This window comes from Bactrocera neohumeralis, chromosome 5 (genome assembly GCF_024586455.1).
Source record: "Bactrocera neohumeralis isolate Rockhampton chromosome 5, APGP_CSIRO_Bneo_wtdbg2-racon-allhic-juicebox.fasta_v2, whole genome shotgun sequence".
NCBI classification, from domain to species: Eukaryota; Metazoa; Arthropoda; class Insecta; order Diptera; family Tephritidae; genus Bactrocera; species Bactrocera neohumeralis.
This window is the reverse complement of record NC_065922.1, coordinates 74,631,212-74,649,421: the sequence shown is the minus strand read 5'-3', so window position 1 is coordinate 74,649,421 and position 18,210 is coordinate 74,631,212. Positions and strand designations below refer to the sequence as shown.

Genomic DNA, 18,210 nt, shown 5'->3' with positions numbered 1-18,210 from the left:
CGGCTTAGTATTTTCAAATCGTTGACTCCCATCGCTTTACAGCCAACGAAAACATTCCCAAAGACATGAGCATGCGCACAGGCAGCGCTCAACAGCAGCAACAACAACAGCATCGGCAACAGTCAGCGCCGCCGACACCGCCGCGCTCTAGCTATACATGACAGTTAAGGTTTTAAAAACAGCGAAGCGACAAAACCTAATGTCTTTGTTAGAAATTCTTCTGCTTCCACTCCTCCTTCTTTCACTATGCCAGAACGGGCACTATGAAGGTGACTTCAAATCCTGCCGTTCGCTTAAAAGTACGCGTCGCGCTTTAGGAAAAACAACAAACTCTAAAAAAGTATAAAAAAGACGTGTTGTAGTGGCAACTCCACGAATTTACAAAAACAAAAAAATATCCCACACCTTTGCCGATTTTCACTCGAATTATGCTTTATATTTCAAATGTGCGCTGAAAAGCGCTGAAAACTATTTTTTATATAAACTGTTATTCGTAGCTTTTTTAATTGTTCTATTGATCCTTTAAGGACTTTTTAATATTACTGCTTCGTTCAATTTTTTTGCTTTTTGGCATACATTTTATTTTATTTTCGTTTTAGTTTACATTGTTTTATTAATTTTTGAAAATTTTCACAGCGTTGCTTGTTAACAATCTGCCAAGCGCCGCTTGCTGTTCGTTAATTTCGTAGCTTTTTCCATAATATTTTCTGCAGTTAATTTTTTTTAATTGTTACCCCAACCCAATTACATTTCCCACTACCACCACGCCCACTTTATGCCCACTTCTTTGCTCGTTTCCGTTTTTTAAGCGAAAAAACCGTAATAATAATTGTTATTGTTGTTATTGTACTAGCGTAGTTTGTTGCTGCTGTGGCTGTTGCTGTTTTTTATATTTTTGTTGTAGTTGTAGTTGTGTAGCAGCATCGCTGCTTAGTAGCGTAGCGTTAAAGCAAACGTAAAATTATAATTAAAAAAACAAAAAAAGAATAATAATTTATAAAAATATGATAAAGCGTTGATTGTGATCTGTATTGATGCATTAAAAAGTAAAAAATATAAAAGTTAAAAGGTAAAAAATGTAAAGCCATTTAACAGTTATGCTTAGCAAGAAATGCGTCACCAAAAATCAAAAAATCAAAAATATAAATATTAAATTGAAAAAAAAGAAAATTGGCAACATTAAGCAAAAAAATATTTTAAATATTGCTAGAGTGCATAAAAAATTGAAGAAATTAGCGTTGAGTTCGAAGGCTTTGTAGAAACATCAAAATAATTTGCAAAGCAAAGTAAGTGTTAAATAAATATTTAAAAATTTGTTAAAAAATCAGCTTAAATATGCGTTAATAGAAATCGTGAAAATTATTTTTTTTTTTGTGAAAGTTGTTGAAAATATGTTTAGGAAAAGTTTAGTTTTTCGAAAAAAATTGTTTGTTCGAAGTGTTTTCAACTTTTTCTTATTCTTAATAAAAATTTCTTGCGAATTTTTTTATACTGAAAATTAACTATAATACTAAATAAAACGTTCCTTTAACTATTTTTAAATAATTTAAATACAGTTTTTGTCCAGTGCTTTTTTTTAAAGAAAGCTAAAGTTTTTTAAAATCACAGTAATAAAGTTTTGCGCGCTAAAATATCATAAACGTATTCCAAAACTCAGTTAAAAAAATTTTGTATTTTCAATTATTTTTTATTTTATAAATTCAAATTGTATATTAAATTTTTTTAATAGTTTTGAAAACTTAATAGTTTATAAAAAATGTATTTAAAAGGAATTTCAAAATTCAGTTACACAAAAAAAAATTATACCGCAAAAAATTTTTATATACAAAACAATATCTGTATCGAAAAAAATCTTAAATTTATGTAAAAAAAATTATTTTTGTAAAATTTTTATTTTTAAAATTTTAAAATTTGCTTATTTTCCTTTAATAAACTCTAAAATTTTGCTGAATAGACAAAAAACGCCAAAAAAATAATTTTCACGATTTCTAGCTGCCATATTTGCTGAAAAATAACACATTTCAAAAACAACGCAATTTTTTTTATTTGCAAAAATACACCAACAAATAATTTACGCTGTTGGCTTGAAACCAACAAAAAACACAGAAGAAAAATTATGTTTTCATAAAATATTTAAAGTAGTCGCTAATTTGTATCGCTGTAATTGTATAAATACATATAATATTTAATTTAATTTAGTTTTTTGTATTTTGTAATTGTGGAAATTGCTAAAATTATTGTTATAGATATTTGAATATCATTATTGCTGTGTAATTACGTATATACATATATTTGTAATAATTAATTTTAATAAATTTACTAATTTTAAACGAAAATTTTAAATTGTTTTACATTTAACTTTTTTATCTGTACTTCTGCTGCGTATTTTTGTGTTGACTTTGAAAAAGTATTTAAATTTATTTTTTTATGTTGCAGCGCAATTTTATTTTGTAGGTGAAAAAAAAGAAAATAAAAAGTATTGCTTGCAAAATATTTCGTTTGTATTGTAATTTGTTTCAGTTGTTTGTTTTTTCGCAATTAGCAAACCTAAAAATTTGTTGCATTTGATATATCGAATATTTATTTTAAATTGTTTGCTTAAATTATGGTCACATTAATTTAGTTTTTTTGGCATTTTTTATATTTTGTATTTCTTTTGTAACCAATTTATTTTTATATTATTTTATATTTTTTGCATGTAAGTTTTTATGATTAAGCTTGCAAATTTAAAAAAAAATTGTAATTTAGTTAAAAAAGATGTGTATTAATTTCGAAGGAAAAATAAAGCGTTACGCATTAAGCCTTCCATATTTTTTATGAAGATTTCGTTTGTCTATAATTTTTGTGGAATAATAGCGAGCTTGGAAAAAATTAAGTAATAATTTAACAAAAAAAATATGTATATTAAAAAAAAAAACTTTGTGAAGATCAAAAAAATTCTGCGAGCTAGAAATTTTAAAAATAAAATAATTTTTTTATTAAATTTTGAAAATTTTCAGAATTAAATTAATATATTTTTTTTAATAATAAAACTCAAAAACTAATTTATTTAAGAACTTTGAAATTAATTAAAGTTAAAAATATGAAATAGTATTGCTCAAAATTAAAAAATACAACTTTTAAACTTTCAAAATACTTAATTAAAAAATTCTAAAATAAGTTTTTCATTAAATATTATATAAATTTTCCGAATTAATAAAATAAATATTTTTTTTTATTAATAAAACTTAAAAATTTTTTCATTATATATTTTATAAATTTTCTAAATTAGTTAAATTAAAAACTTTTTTAAAATAATAAAGGTATTTTTTGCCTTTTATTATTTTAAAAAAGTTTTAATTTAATTTAACTGATTTAGAAAATTTATAAAATATGTATTTAGTGAAAAAATTTTTTAAGTTTTATTATTAAAAAAATATTTATTTTACGTAAAAAGTTTGAAAGTAATTAAAGTTAAAAATGTTGAATAGTATTGCTCAAAATTGAAAAGTTGTTATGTCTGAACTCTAAAAGTTTTTTTTACGTGGTTCTATTTTATTTATATATTTTTGTTCAAACAAAACAAAAAAAACTTTTAATTTTAATAAGATATTGCATATATTTTTATAAATATCTTTTCGATTTTTTTTTGTATTATTGCATACATTTTTTTGATTTTTTTATTAAATTTTTTTTTTAATTTTTTTTTATTTTTTTATTTTTTTAATTTTTTTTTAATTTAGAATTTCTTTTTTTTTTAATTTTTGTACACACATTAATTAATTGCATATTTTTGTTAGGTTTTTTTTAATTAAATTGTTTTTAATTTTTTTATACTTTATAATATTTTTGGTAAGCTCTTTAAATTTTTTAATGTTTTTTTATATTTAATTTTACAATTCTGATTTATTTTCCAACTCTTTCACATTTTTTTATTAAAATAAAATTTCTTGAACCTCATTTGCAAATTTTCCGCAAGACTAGTAGACAAATAACAAATAGTTCATAAAAATTTTTTCAAAATTTGTTAATTTTTGTAAAATTGTTATTAAAGTTATAAACAAAATTAGATTATAATTATTTTATTTAATAGCGCTTTCACTGTAATTTTTAGAATTGTAAAACTAAGCTTTTGTTAGATTTGTTTTAAAAACATTTTCTATAATAAAATATTTAATTAACCAAATTCAATTTGTTTAGATCTTAACCTCGAATTTTGTGTATTGTTATTGTCAATTAGCCGTAGAAAAGCAAAAATGCATTATTTTATAAAAAAAAACAATTAAATTTAGTTATTGAAAAAAGTCAAACAAAAAATAGCTGTTTAGTTAGTAATAAAAAAATAAAATCGCTCTTTATAAGTAACTGTTTTACTAATGCTTTCGAAAGAAAATTTATTTAAGAATGTTTTAAATTAATTTTTTTTATATTCTGACTTAAGCTTAGCATAAAAATTAAAAAAGTTATACAAAGTACGAGTATATGTGCTTTCAATTTATTGAAATTTTCTAAAACAAAAAAATTATTTAAAATTCTAGTTTGAAAAAAATTTAATAAACAAAATTAAAATTTTTTTTATAATTTTTTTTTTATTTTTTTATAATTTTTTTATAATTTTTGTTTTATGAGATTTTGTTATAAATTATAGTGCACAAATAATTTATAAAAAAAAATAATTTAACATTTTTTTTATACAAATAATTATGTGTACAAATAATTTATAACAAAAATAATTTATTCTTTTTTTTATTATTTTTTTTATAAATTCATGTTTTTTATAAAATTATTTGTGCACACATTATCCTTTTCACAATGCGCTGTTAAAATAATTATAAAAAAGTAAATTTAAAATATATAAATTGTTAAAAAGGCGAAAAGTTGTTATTTTTCCAAAAAGCTTTCCACCATATGTTAAAAATGCTGCATTAAAGTGAATTAATTTAAAAAAAATCGACTCAGTGTCGCGCTTGTGCAAATTATGAAATACGCCAGAAATAAAGAAAATTGTTTTATTTTTCAAAATGTTTTTTTTTATAAAAAAAGTATATACAAAACAAAGCTTTGTAAATAAACATACAAATACACACGCATACAAACTGTATATGTACACATAAAGGTATACCAATATATTACATAACACACATACACATACATATACATATTTATAAACCTAAAGCATATGCATAAATTTATAAAATACAAGCATACATATATACAAATAAATATAAATACACACATTTACATACAAACATACTATATACATATATGGCAAATATTTATATATTTTTAAAATAATTAAATAATTACTATGAATTTTTGTATTTTTGTAAAATGACGCATCACACAATTATGTAATGAGTGCGCAAGAGAAAACTTAAAGTTTATTAAAAAAAAACATTTTGTTTGTGTAAGTTTTGTATGTCTCTCGCTTTGCGTTAAGTAATAAGTTAAGCAAAGACGAAAGAAAAAAAAAACAATAATAAAACAGTTAAGTTCTCAACGAATTAAAAATAATAAACATATAAATATATATATTTACACTTAGTTACATAAGTTGATAAGCGCATGAAAAGAAAATAAATAAACGAAAAACAGTTTTTAAGCGTTAAGTACTTTTTTCAATGAGTTGCTGTTTAGTTGTCTATATTTTATTTAAGTGAAATTTGTTTAAAAATGTTATTTTGTACAATATTTTTAATTTTTTTGCTTCTCATAAATTATATGTACACTTAAATGTTTGTTTATCTGTTCTATATATATACATATATTTTTTTTAATTTGTAATTTTAATTCAATTCAATTTCTTTCGCATTAAATTTTTATTTTTTTTTAATTTTTTTATATTTTTTATAATTTTTTTTGTTTTTATTTTTATAATTTTTGTTTTTTCTTTTATAATTTTCATATCTTTTTTTAATGAATTTTATTGAAACATAAAATATATAGCATTATTATTTTTCTTAATATTTTCTCAAGTTTTTTAATATATTATTTTCCAATTATTAATATTTTCATATTTTGTAATTTTTATATCACTTTGTAATCCTGTTATTTAATGTGTTTATTGTTTACAAATTGTAATTTTACATTAATTAATTTTTTTCGCATTTAAATTTTATTTTATTTATTAATCTTATTTGTAATTTTTATATAATCTTATTAATACTTTTTATTATTTTAAATATTTTGTAATTTATTTTTTTTTTTTTTTTTTAATTTTTTATTTTAAAATTTTAATTTTAATGTTATACATACATTTTTGCTTATTATTATTTTTTTTCTTAATATTTAATATATTGTAATTTTTAAAATTTTTTTAAACCAATCTGTTTTGTTTTAATATTTATTATTATAATTTTATAATTCTTTTCTCATTTTTTAACATTTTGTATTTTTAGTTTTATTTTAATTTTTTTTATCCAATTTCTTTGTATTAATATTTTAATTTTAATGTTAAAAATTTATGCTTATGGGTAGGAAATTTAAAAAGCAAATTTAGACATTATTTCATTAGAAATGCGATTTTGAGTTTTATTTTTTTTAATTTTTTTCAACATTGATTCGAAATTGTTTAAATTTTAAGCCCATTTGGCACGTTTTCTTGCTTACTGTTATATTTACATTTTTATTTTCAATATTTCTTCTTTAGAGTTATTTAATATATTACAAATTTACATTAAAGTTTCAAAAATGTAAAATAAAAAAAATTATAAATTTTCTAAATTTAAATTTTAATTATTTATAATAATTTTTAAAATTAAAAAAAAATTTTTTTCAGCTATAAAACAATTTTTTTTTTTTGAATTTTATTTTTATTAAATTTTAATTTTTTATTTACAGAAGAGATTACGGGTTTTTACACATAACAACAATCAAAAACATGCTTAAAAAGCTACTATGAGTGATTTTTGTTCTTTGAGCGAAAAAATTTGTGCGAATAATTTAAAAATTGAATAAAGAAATGAAATGAAGTTATATATACAGAGAGAAAAAGAGTGTGGAATCTGAAAAGAGAAGAAAACAGTTACAACATTATTAAAAATAAGAATGCGCAAAAAATGAGAGAGTGTGAGAGTGAAAGAGCTACAGAATAAGAACTGGAAAGAACGAGTGAAGGAACGATAACTAAAAAATAAGTTAAAAGAGGATAAATAGATGAAACAAAATTGATTTTTCGAGCGAGCGAGCGAGAGTGAGAGATTAAGAGAGAATGTGCAATTGCGGAGAGATTCGAAAACAAGTGAGTTGAATTGAATTTATGTATGATTTGCAACAACAGTGTTGAATAAAAAATTATAATAAAAATATTTAAATATATAAAAGGCACACATTCAAAAAAAAAAAGCTTCAAACAGAAAGATGATTTTTAAGCAGAGATAATAAAAACTAATGTTTAATATATATTAACAGAGTATTAAAACTATGTAAAAAATGACATGTTGAAAAATATGCAAAACCCAAGTATTTAATGTGAACGAAAACCAACGAGCAGTTATAAGAAAAGGTAAACAACTTAAAGTAATAATAACAACAAATAGTATTTGAAACGCAAGAAACCAGAAAGAAACATATACATATATATATGTAAATGAGTAGTTAAACATATAAAAATATATACAAATCAAAAGAACACAAAGAAAACCAGCAAAAAAATAGTATTTTTAAATGAAAATAGTTAAACAAATGGAATGGAGCAGAAATAAATGAAAACAGCAAGATTTTGACAGTTGATAGTTGACAACTGACAGCATCGAACAGTATTGAGGATGCCAAATATCGACAAGAGTACCGGGTTTTCAGATATTTTTCATTTTGACAGATGTTAGGTGACATTTGACAACCGGCAACCGACAACTAACAGCTAATGAATGACATTTTTAGCAGAACTGTGTGAGCTCACATGTGACAAGTGACAGCTGTTAACTGTAGCATTTATTCGTACGCTTTAAATGTGCTCTAGTTGGTACCCTGTACATGCTTTAAAATCAAACAGAAATATCAGAAGAAAAAATATATAAATATTTAAAAGAATTGGTTATGTGTAAAATAGAAATATGTAATGTTATAAAGATAACCAAAAAACAGAAAAAAAGAGCCAAATAAAAAATTTATGAAAATAATCAATATATTACCACAAAAATGGGGGAAATAAAAAACTTTATGAAAATGAAACGCTGATTTTTTGTGTGATGACAGGTATGAGGGCTTCAATAGAAGGAAGGCATTTGAATTTTTTTTGAGTGCAAAATGAGGTATAAATTTTTAATTTTTCACGCAAAAAAATAATTAAAAACAGAAAAAAGTAAATATAATTTTTTTAATAATAATGTTATTAAAAAAAAATTTTAATTTAAAAAAAATTAAGGAAAACAATTTTTTTAATTAAAAAAATACAATTTTTTTAGTTAAAAAAATACAATTTTTTTTTAATTTAAGCAAAAAAAAAAATTAAGAAAAAATTTTTTTTAGATAATTTTTTATTTTTTTTTTAATTAAAATTTCTCTTTTTAGTAACATAATTAAAAAGATGTAAGAAAAAAAATTTTTTTTAGATAAAAAATTATTATTTTTTAAATAAAAAATTAAAAACAAAAAAGTATATGTATATGTATGTATAAATTGTTTTAATGTTACGTTATTAAAAATGAAATTTTAATTAAAAAAAATAAAAAAGGTTTTTTTTTAATTTTTTCTTAAATTTTTTTAAATTAAAATTTTGTTTCTTAATAACATTATAATTAAAAAATTTTTTTTAGATAAAAAAGAATAATTTTTTATTCTTTTATTAAAAACAAAAAAAGTATATGTATACATTTTTTTAATGATGTTGTTATTAAAAAAAAAATTTATTTAAAAAAAATTTAAGAGAAAAAAATTTTTTAGATAAAAAATAATTATTTTTTATTTATAAAATTGGCTTAATTAAAAAATAATGTATGTACATACATATATAAAAAATTATTTATTTTTTTAATTTAGAAGCAGTTAGCTGGATGTTTATTTTTTTTATTAATATTTCTTTTTCTTTTTCTTCGCCAATTAGTCATTATTCACATTCTATTAGTTCAATAGTGTGCTGTGGGCTGACAGCTGATAATTTTTTTTTTTTTTGTTTCTTTCTCAGATTACATTTGTATATTTGCACTGTAAGCGATTATTCTTCAAGGGCTATAAATAAATAGCGACTGATTAAGAAATTTACTTTCATTGCAGTTTATCTGTGCGTAATCAATTTGTCTATGCACAGTAGTCCAAACCAAGCAACATTTTTTTATGTTGTTTTGCACGTTTTATTGTGCCAATAAATAAATTGTTGTGCCGTCAATTGTATTGATTGATTTATGATTGCTGTGACGCGGAGTGGTAAAAATAGAAAAATAATAAAAGACGTAAATACGGAAAAATGAAAAAAAAATTATACAAATTAAAATTTCAAAAACAAAAAGATAAATTAATATTAAAAATTAAAAAAAAATTTTACTATAACAAAATAAAAAAGTAAAAGAAATTAATAATATTAAAATAATAATAAAAAATATTATAATAATTTAAATATACATGTACTATACTACAAAATAAAAAAGTTAAAAAAATAAATAACATAATAGCATTAATAAAATTTATAGCCGAACATAGTTTTAAAAAATTTAAAAATATATCAGAAACCGGCTGTTTACTTTACTTAGACACACAAATTCTTGTTTACGCAATAACAGTAATTAAAAAAGTTCACGGTAGCTTTTTGGTGCATACAAGCGTGGTTATGTACATACATACATATATACATATGTATGTATGCATATAGATATTTAAACAATCCTGCATTTCTGCTGCTAAGTCCGTCAGTTTAGCGAAGCTTATCGCTTGGTGCACACGTAAATCTTTATTGCCGCTCTAACTGGTTGGATTATACATAGAAGCAAAAAGTTAAAACTATACTACAAGGCATTAGTTAAGTGTGTGTAAATACAGCAGTAAAAGTGTACAAACGATAATTAAACTGTAAATAAATGCAATTCGAAAATTATTTAAAGAAAGACAATAAAAAAATACAAATTTGCTTAATGAAATTAAAAAAAAAAATAAAATAAATTAAAAAAAAAAACATAAAAAAATAAATTAAAAATAAAAATAAATTAAACAATAAATATATGTAATTAAAAGCAAAAATTATTTAAAAAAAATTTAAATATAAATATCATTTTTGAATAATACAATTTTAATACAATAAATGCATACGAATTAAATTTTCAAAAATATAAAACAAAAAAATTCAAAAATAAATTAAAATAATAATAAAAAATTAATACAAAAAATATACCATACACTCATATAAATAATAAAGCAATAATTCAATAATTGTATAAAAATATTTATACATAGTATATGCATATAAAAAAATTTACTAAGTAAAAAGATAACCGATAACAGAAAACTAAACAATAAAAAATTACACATCTCTATGTAACTAAAAACATGTCCTTGGTGCTAATTATATTTTTAACCTTTGTGGCATGCTATTTTATACACGTTAAATGGCCGGTTTTTACTGTCGGTAGACGAATACGCGGACCATGGGCCTTACCGTTGGTCGGTAATGTGCAAATGATCAGCAAATTGAAGCCGGAATGTGAGTGTTTTAAAGAATTTTGTTTTGAAAAGCTACAAACTATAGACAACAATGAACTGTTTTTAAAACATTAAATCCTGTAAGCTTTTAAATCAAGTTCTCTAAACTTACTCGCACAGCTTTATTCAAAAGCGTGGTGGAGTTTCGCGCTAAATACCGTGAAACTTATCGTTTATGGCTCGGGCCGGAGTTATGGGTCTTTCTGCATAGTCCAGCGGAGACGCGTGAAGCTTTGCATGACACGACATTAACGAGACCGGTGGCATTTCAACAACTAAGCGCATTAATCGGTAATGGGCTGCTGATAAGTCATGGTAAGCTGCTAAAATTAGTTAAATAACTTAGAAAATAATAACGAAACTTCTTTTTTAATTATTTTCCAGGGAAGCAATGGGAAACACATCGACGCGCACTAAGCCCCGCCTTTCATGCAAATATACTAAATACTTTCGCACCCGTGATAGCGCAGCATGGCGGGGAATTAGTGCGAAAACTGCGTGCCACCGCGGGCAGTTCAGTGGAAGTAAGTGATTATATCTTCGCTTGTGTGCTGGATGCTATAGTAGGTAGGTGCATTATGTTAATTAATAGCCGTAAATATTTTTAAAACACACCGCTTTCTAATTTTTAGAAACCTCAATGGGCAAACAGCTGAACTCGCTTACGGATCCACATAACCACTATGCGCATGCTTTTCACAAGTCGGTAATTTGTGAGAATTTTTAAAATTTTTCTTTTGTTAAACACAAATGTCTTTACAACACCACAGAACCAGTGAGCTGCTCTTCAAACGCATGACAAACCCACTATTGGCGCTGGATTTCATATTTCAACGCACAAATATGTATCGCGAGCTGAGCGCCTCCGTCGCAGTGATACATCAGCTGATGGCCACGGTGATTGATGAGCGCATTGCGGCACTTAAACAAGAGGAGTCGTCGGTTTCTGGCGTTATTACGGCACCAGCCGAGGAAGGCATACGCAAGCAGCGTCGTACGTTGCTGGACACACTGCTAACCACACAAATAGATGGGGGAGGGTTGACACGCAGTGAAATTTGTGACGAGGTGAATACGTTTGTCTTTGCGGTGAGTTATATGTCTGCACATGAAACCACAGAAATACTATAAAATAACTGCATTTTATACAGGGTGTTGACACCACCACAGCAGCGATGTGTTTTGTGCTCTACAGTTTAGGTAAATATCCAGCGGAACAGCATAAATTGTTGGCAGAAATTGAAGAACAGGTCTCCTTTGGTGCTGAACTCACCGCCGAAACACTCAATCGTTTGACATATTTGGATCTTTTCATCAAAGAGGTCTTACGTTACTATACTGTAGTGCCGCTCACCGGACGTCAGACTACCAGCGATACGGTGATAGGTGGGCGGCGGTACTGTGCTGGTATAACACTTTGGATTGATTTGTATGGACTTACCCACGATGCGCACTATTTCGATAAGCCGGATGAGTTTAAACCGTTGCGTTTCGCGCAAACACAGAAGGAGCACTTGCCGCCATATGTTTATATGCCGTTTTCGGGTGGACCACACATATGTATAGGTCGTAATTATGCATTACTGATTATGAAAATGTTCACGGTACAGATTTTGCGCAATTTTGTGGTTGAATTGCGTAATCCACATGAAGAGTTGGTGCTGCAGTCACAAATGGTGCTTAAGTCCCTGCATGGTTTCAATTTGATGTTCAGGCAAATAGTATAAATTACTGAGAAGACGGTGTCGAGATTTGAATATTTTTATTATTTAATTAATAGTCTGAATAAAGTGCATGACTGCAAAACTATGAGTTAAATTATGAATAAAGTTCACCGCGCGGTCATAAGGCATAAATACTGCTGTACTTCTTTTAATAAACACATTTGTTATTGTAAGGTCAAGGCACAATAGACCCTAGGTCGCGGTGCAACCTTCACTTACTTATCTAATCTACTGTAAGGTCAGCTATTGAATTTTTTTTGCGCTTTCGGAAGTACGTTTGGCTATTTCCGGTCGTATAGACGTGAGGCTTTGCTTATACATTATATACACATTAAATTAAGTTATTATAATAACAACTTTAAGTACATACGTACATAAGTATAAAACCAATAATACAACGTTTTGAATAGTCTAATAAAATTTATAAAACTAAAGCATTTTTGATTTTTACAAATTTACAGTAAAATCCGGCACTCAATTTCAAAATTAATTTGGTGATGGCAAATATCTCGATAGTCCTGTTATCCTAAATTTATCGATTATTTTATCAAAACAATCAAAAACTTGTTGCAACATTTTGGTCAGATAAACTCAATTTATAGAAAAAACTTAAAAATTGCATGAAACCTTTCTTTATATCAATTTATAAAATAATATTTTGGTATATTTGTACAAAAAAACGTTTTTATTTGTTTGAAGAGCCAAATGAGTTTGTTCAATGTATGCAACCCTGTGTTTACAAAAACTATACGCAAAGTAGTTGGCAACGCAACAACATATGATTCGGCAACGTAGTTCAGCAAACAAATTATTCTGATTGTCATTTACGTGTCGTTCGCAAATAAAATAATTTTTGTAAAATTTAGCTTTTCATACGAAATTTGTGTGATTAAAAATGCAAACTAGTGGCGCAGATGATCTCCTGCAGTTTCGTGATTACAATAGCACACCTAGCATGAGTAGCCCACCGGCACAAATAAATGTGAACTCGCCCACCCATTCTAGTGGTTCTGCAGGTGCAACGCGCGGCAGTAATGCACTCAACGATTTGATTTATGACATGAGCAATTCAGCAGGCATCTTAAGTGGTAGTAACAACGTAGGTGGTGCTGGAAATATGAATAATATCGCACCAGGTGGTGGCGGCGCTGGTGGTGACGCTGATGCTGGCGCCAGCAACAAGGTGTCATTTCTTACACTTGAATACTATCAGCAATTCTTTAATGTGGATACTTATGTGGTGATAGAGCGCATTGCTAATTCGATGATACCAAAGCGTGCTGGTGGCAACTACTTGCGTTCGAGCATTGGCCAAAACCCTGACTTGTACGGGCCGTTTTGGATTACAGTAACGCTAGTGAGTACTTTGTGACTTTCTTTCTATATATTTATATCATACGAAAAATATTTGTATCACACGAAAAAAATTCCTCAGATTTTTTCGATTGCCATAAGTGGCAATATCGCAAGTTATTTACAGCACGCCAATGACAACTACCACTGGCGTTATAATTTCCATTTAGTCTCCTATGCCGCCACTTGTATTTTCATCTATGCCAATCTTTTCCCCATCGCCTTGTGGGCGCTCTTTAAGTATAGTCTCAAACCTATTACCGATGATGTGGAAACTGAAAGCGTAAGTGCTTAAGCGTTTGTCTTTAAATCATTTTATATATAGATGTATGTATATTTTTCTTTATAATCCTTTGCGTCGACAGGCCGACTACTCACCCTCCCTCTTGTCACTAATGTGCATTTACGGCTATTCGCTATTTATTTACATACCCGTCTCCGTATTGTGGGTTATACAGGTGGGTAATACGTATACACTTCTACTGCAACTATCAACCTTTATGATTACTACAACATGTATTTTGCATCTCTTGCGCTACAGATTAGCTTGCTACAATGGCTACTAGTTATTACCGCCGCTCTACTCTCGGGCTCCGTGTTGATTTTCGTGCTCACTCCTGCGCTGCGTAACTCTAAATTGTCGTTATTCCTCATAATCGGCATATTGGCTGCACATTTTCTACTCGCTGCTGGTTTCATGTTGTATTTCTTTCATGTGCCCAGCAATGTGGTAGCAAATGTGCCAGTTCCGGCCGCCTTGGAGGCGGTTACACAGGCTGTGAAACATGTAGTCACCCCGCCAGCCGTTGCTGGCAATATTGTACCGCTCAATGGCACACGTTGAGTAAATATTACTTAAATTTAATAAATTTTGTTTTTCCTAGAAAAGTAAGAATTTTTATTTAAATTTAAAATTAAATTCATTTAGAAATTGTTGATTTATGATTTGCTACCGTCGCAAATTGACACTTTCATTTATATTTTATTACATATAATAATAAAATAATTTTGTTATTACTATATAATTATTTACATGCCAACATATTCCATTGTAATTACTTAAATTTAATTTAAAATTAATGCTATGCCAAGTCGTGGTTAAATAAATGGGCATAAAAATGAATACAAAAAATTCGAAATGTTTGATATTCACTTTGAATCTGTTATATAAAAATATTTAAGTGTAATATTTAGCTTTGCTTTTGTTTGTTAATGCGCTTATGCGTTTTTACGTTTAAGATTTTATCTAATTAAGTTAAGCGCCATTATGTGGCATCATATGCATATGTACCATGAATTCATTTAAATTTACATATTCATTCATTCATTTGCACAACGCGTGTCATTGCACGTGTCCTTTGGCTCTACATCAACTCATTTTTTTAATTTTAATAAAACACGTACACTTTCGCTTCACTTCTAGCTTGCAACATCGAAAGCAACGCAAGGAAAACGGTTTCCTTGGCAACTGTCACTCATTTCATTTACATTGACAACGCTTCAGCGCTCAGTGAAGTTCAATTTAAATATTGAACAAATTTATTTTTTTGCAATATGCTGCAGCTAAACTAGTTTGCATTGTGCAGCTTTCGCTGTTGCAAGGCTACAGTAGTCATATTAGAGTGCGACACAATAAAAGCCTTCCAAATCAACCCCAAATCCATAAGCACACACCGAAACTTAAATAGTTCAGTTTTTATTGTATTTTTTTCTGCAGCACCTTTTTCTTTTCAAGTTTACAACCCTTCTGCTACGCATGCGCAGCCCTTCCGTTGCACGTGTTTGACTTTTCCTTCTTTCACCTTTTCCATTCTGTGCTTTTCCCGTTGACTTTATTTTGTTTGTTGACGAATGCATGCGCATCCTACTGAGTAGCAGCGAGTTTTGTTGACATTGTTTGGAAAAAGCGTTCACTTGCTGGAAAAGCGCTTTTGTTTGTACCGAAGGGTATTGTTGTTGTTGTTATTATTTGATCCGCAGTGGGGTTGAAACGCATTTCCACTTGGCTTATTAAAATTGGGTGTGAAAATGAAAATTTGCTCGGGCTATTACGGAGGTTGGTACGTACAGTGGGACAGATATAGAATTTGTAGCGTTAAAAAATAAAAAAAAATATCAAAAACGGAAATAAAATTTACAGAATATGATTAAAAAAATAATTATAATAAATAATAATAAAAAAATAATAATAAATAATAAAAAAAAAATAAAAATAAAAAATAAAACAAATAATGAATAAAAAAAATATGAATAAAAAATAATAATAGAGAAATCTATAAAAACTGGTTCGTATACCGAAAGTCCCCTACGTAGATATACATATGTATGTACATATGTATATTTCAGAGACAGTGTGATAATAGCACAATTTGTGTCTACTGCAACTATAATAACAACAATATTTAAACAACAAAAACCTCAGTAAATCGGTTCCCACGACAGTCGGGTCTACGTAATCGAAACGGACCAAACGAACAACAACAACAGTAATCTTAGTAAATCGGGTAACATATAGGGTCACAACGTTCATGAATATCGTCATCTGTATCGCCTTAGCTCAGCATATTTAACGCGCGGCCATTCTTTGTTGATCGTGGCTTCGAAATTAAACACAAAAAAATACTAATCTGGGGTATATAACCGTAAAGTCCAAAAATATTGACATTTGAATCGCCGGAGATGAGTAATTAATTCCCTGGATTATGTCAATGTCGTCGTACATCTCATACAGCTCATCGTTCCATCGAATGCGGGTTTTCTCCCGAGGCTGTTGGTAATTTTTCATTGGGGGCGTTTTGTACGTGGCGGGTCCCATACCCAGCGCACAAACCTGTGGAGAGGATGTTTCGCTTTCTCACTTTAGTTCGCCTTCAAACGGATGTTCTTTGGCTACCCTGCGGATACTTGGTCTAGAACCGGTAGTCGTGAGATGCTTAGCCATATGTAAAGGAATCGTTTCTGGCCACTCCCAAGCGAATTGCAATCAGAGAACTTTCCTCACTTGCGTGAACTTCTACACATGACTCCATCCTCCCTTGTGTATCGGCAAATCCGAGTATCGGCCTGGCCTTTACTTATAATTTTGTTATAGCCAGCGGGCGAAAGTCCATTGGTAGCTGTCTTGAGAATGAGTGTCGTTGTTGTTGTATCGGCAGTCCTTGGCCGGATAAAAAATCCGAGTCCGTTCCAGTTACGTAGACCCAAAAAAGTGGGAACGGCATAGGTGTTCCGTTAATGTATTTAAGATCGTAAAGACAGTCTCAAAACTGATGGAAAAACCGTCACATTCAGATACAGAAAATCCTTCTGCCTTGGAAATGAGCATAGGCCATCAAAACCCATTGATTGAGATGTAAAAGTTTCGTTGATAAAGGTGATTTGAACTGTTTTGAGGTGGAGTTTCTTTCCATATTTAAGAATTGCGAGCCAGCTTTGTCCAATTTCTCGGCCAATGACAGATCTATGGGCCTTGTAGTTATTCTTGAATGTATAAATCTGTAAAATTCTGATAAAGAAGCTCCTGACATGAAGTCTTAGTAAATGGCTAAATTTGAATTTAATTTATCTTTTATCAGCGCAATTATTGAGGTGATCCAGACTGGTTCTAAAATCCCCAACGGGGAACTGAAAGCCTTATCAAAAGATCGCAACTTATGAAAACATATTGTTGCGGAACTATCCTCCTATAAATCTTTATAAATCTCAATATTCTCTCATTCCTCCTTACGCCTTCTATTTCCTTCCTCAATGATTCAAAAGAAAAAAACATAGAAGAAAAAAGCTGCGCCCAACACGCGCACCAACGCTACCACAAACGCAAACCGCAGCCCGCCAGCCAGGCAGGCAAACCAACAAGCAAGCAGCATACGCTCATTTATTTATAAGCTAATTTTTTTTGCTCACCACTTCGGCAGCCGCAACAGAAATTATTCAAATTACAAATTCTACCAGGCGCACAGCAGCAAGCAGCAAGCAAAACGGCTGCCGAGTAAGAAAAGCCAATCAGCTCACTCGGAGTGAGGTGACTACTGAGACAAGAAGGCTTTAAAGCTACGCGCTGCCAACTGGCGCAACAGACGCTGGCCGCCCAGGCGGTTGACGCGCCATGCCAACTAGAGTTTGTTGTTGGTTGTGTGGTAAAAAGCATTGAAACTTTAGAAAATTTTACAACTTGACAAATGAATGGCGATGGCAGGAGCAGCAGCAAGTTGATGGACCGCTGACACGCGCCGCTGCCGGTGGTGGTTACAGCGGCGCAGCAGTTGCCGGCGTTGCTATGAAAGTTAATGCCGCTGCTGGCTGTTTGCCGTTTGCTATACGGCGTGGTGGTAGTGTTGTTGCATTCGTTTTGGTGTGAGCAAATATTGCTTTGTAAGCGCTGCGCCTTTTTTATGGCTACTTTTCATTCCCTTCATGGCGCGCTGCCACAACTGCTTTGCATATGCAAATGCGCGTTGCGTTGCCGCTACATTTAACTGTGCTTTTGCGCTGCTACATACGTTCGCTATTACGTTTTCGGCAGCTA

At 28.5% G+C, this 18,210-nt stretch overlaps 3 protein-coding genes across 5 annotated transcripts in view; all 3 read left to right on the top strand.

Annotated features, from left to right (window-relative positions):
* The window catches only part of LOC126760318 (tyrosine-protein phosphatase corkscrew), a 51,470-nt gene extending 50,180 nt beyond the window's left edge, over positions 1-1,290 (top strand). For 2 of the 3 annotated variants that reach the window (XM_050475879.1, XM_050475877.1), the window contains one exon: positions 43-1,290. In XM_050475879.1, the coding sequence (XP_050331836.1) occupies positions 43-161 (119 nt within the window). In that variant the 3' untranslated portion in view covers positions 162-1,290. The remainder of the gene's footprint in view (positions 1-42) is intronic. The other variant, XM_050475878.1, reaches the window with a different exon arrangement.
* Positions 1,291-10,273: 8,983 nt separating this feature from the next.
* Positions 10,274-12,464, top strand: LOC126759821 (probable cytochrome P450 311a1). Its single transcript, XM_050474954.1, has 6 exons — positions 10,274-10,609; positions 10,729-10,923; positions 10,993-11,175; positions 11,241-11,310; positions 11,379-11,697; positions 11,760-12,464. The coding sequence occupies exons 1-6, from the start codon at positions 10,456-10,458 to the stop codon at positions 12,333-12,335; spliced, it is 1,497 nt and encodes a 498-aa protein (XP_050330911.1). The 5' UTR covers positions 10,274-10,455; the 3' UTR covers positions 12,336-12,464.
* Positions 12,465-13,100: 636 nt separating this feature from the next.
* LOC126759823 (protein YIPF1) lies at positions 13,101-15,370 on the top strand. Its single transcript, XM_050474960.1, has 4 exons — positions 13,101-13,689; positions 13,768-13,968; positions 14,051-14,143; positions 14,227-15,370. Exons 1-4 carry the CDS (start codon positions 13,228-13,230, stop codon positions 14,527-14,529), a joined length of 1,059 nt encoding a protein of 352 aa, XP_050330917.1. The 5' UTR covers positions 13,101-13,227; the 3' UTR covers positions 14,530-15,370.
* Positions 15,371-18,210: the final 2,840 nt, after the last annotated feature.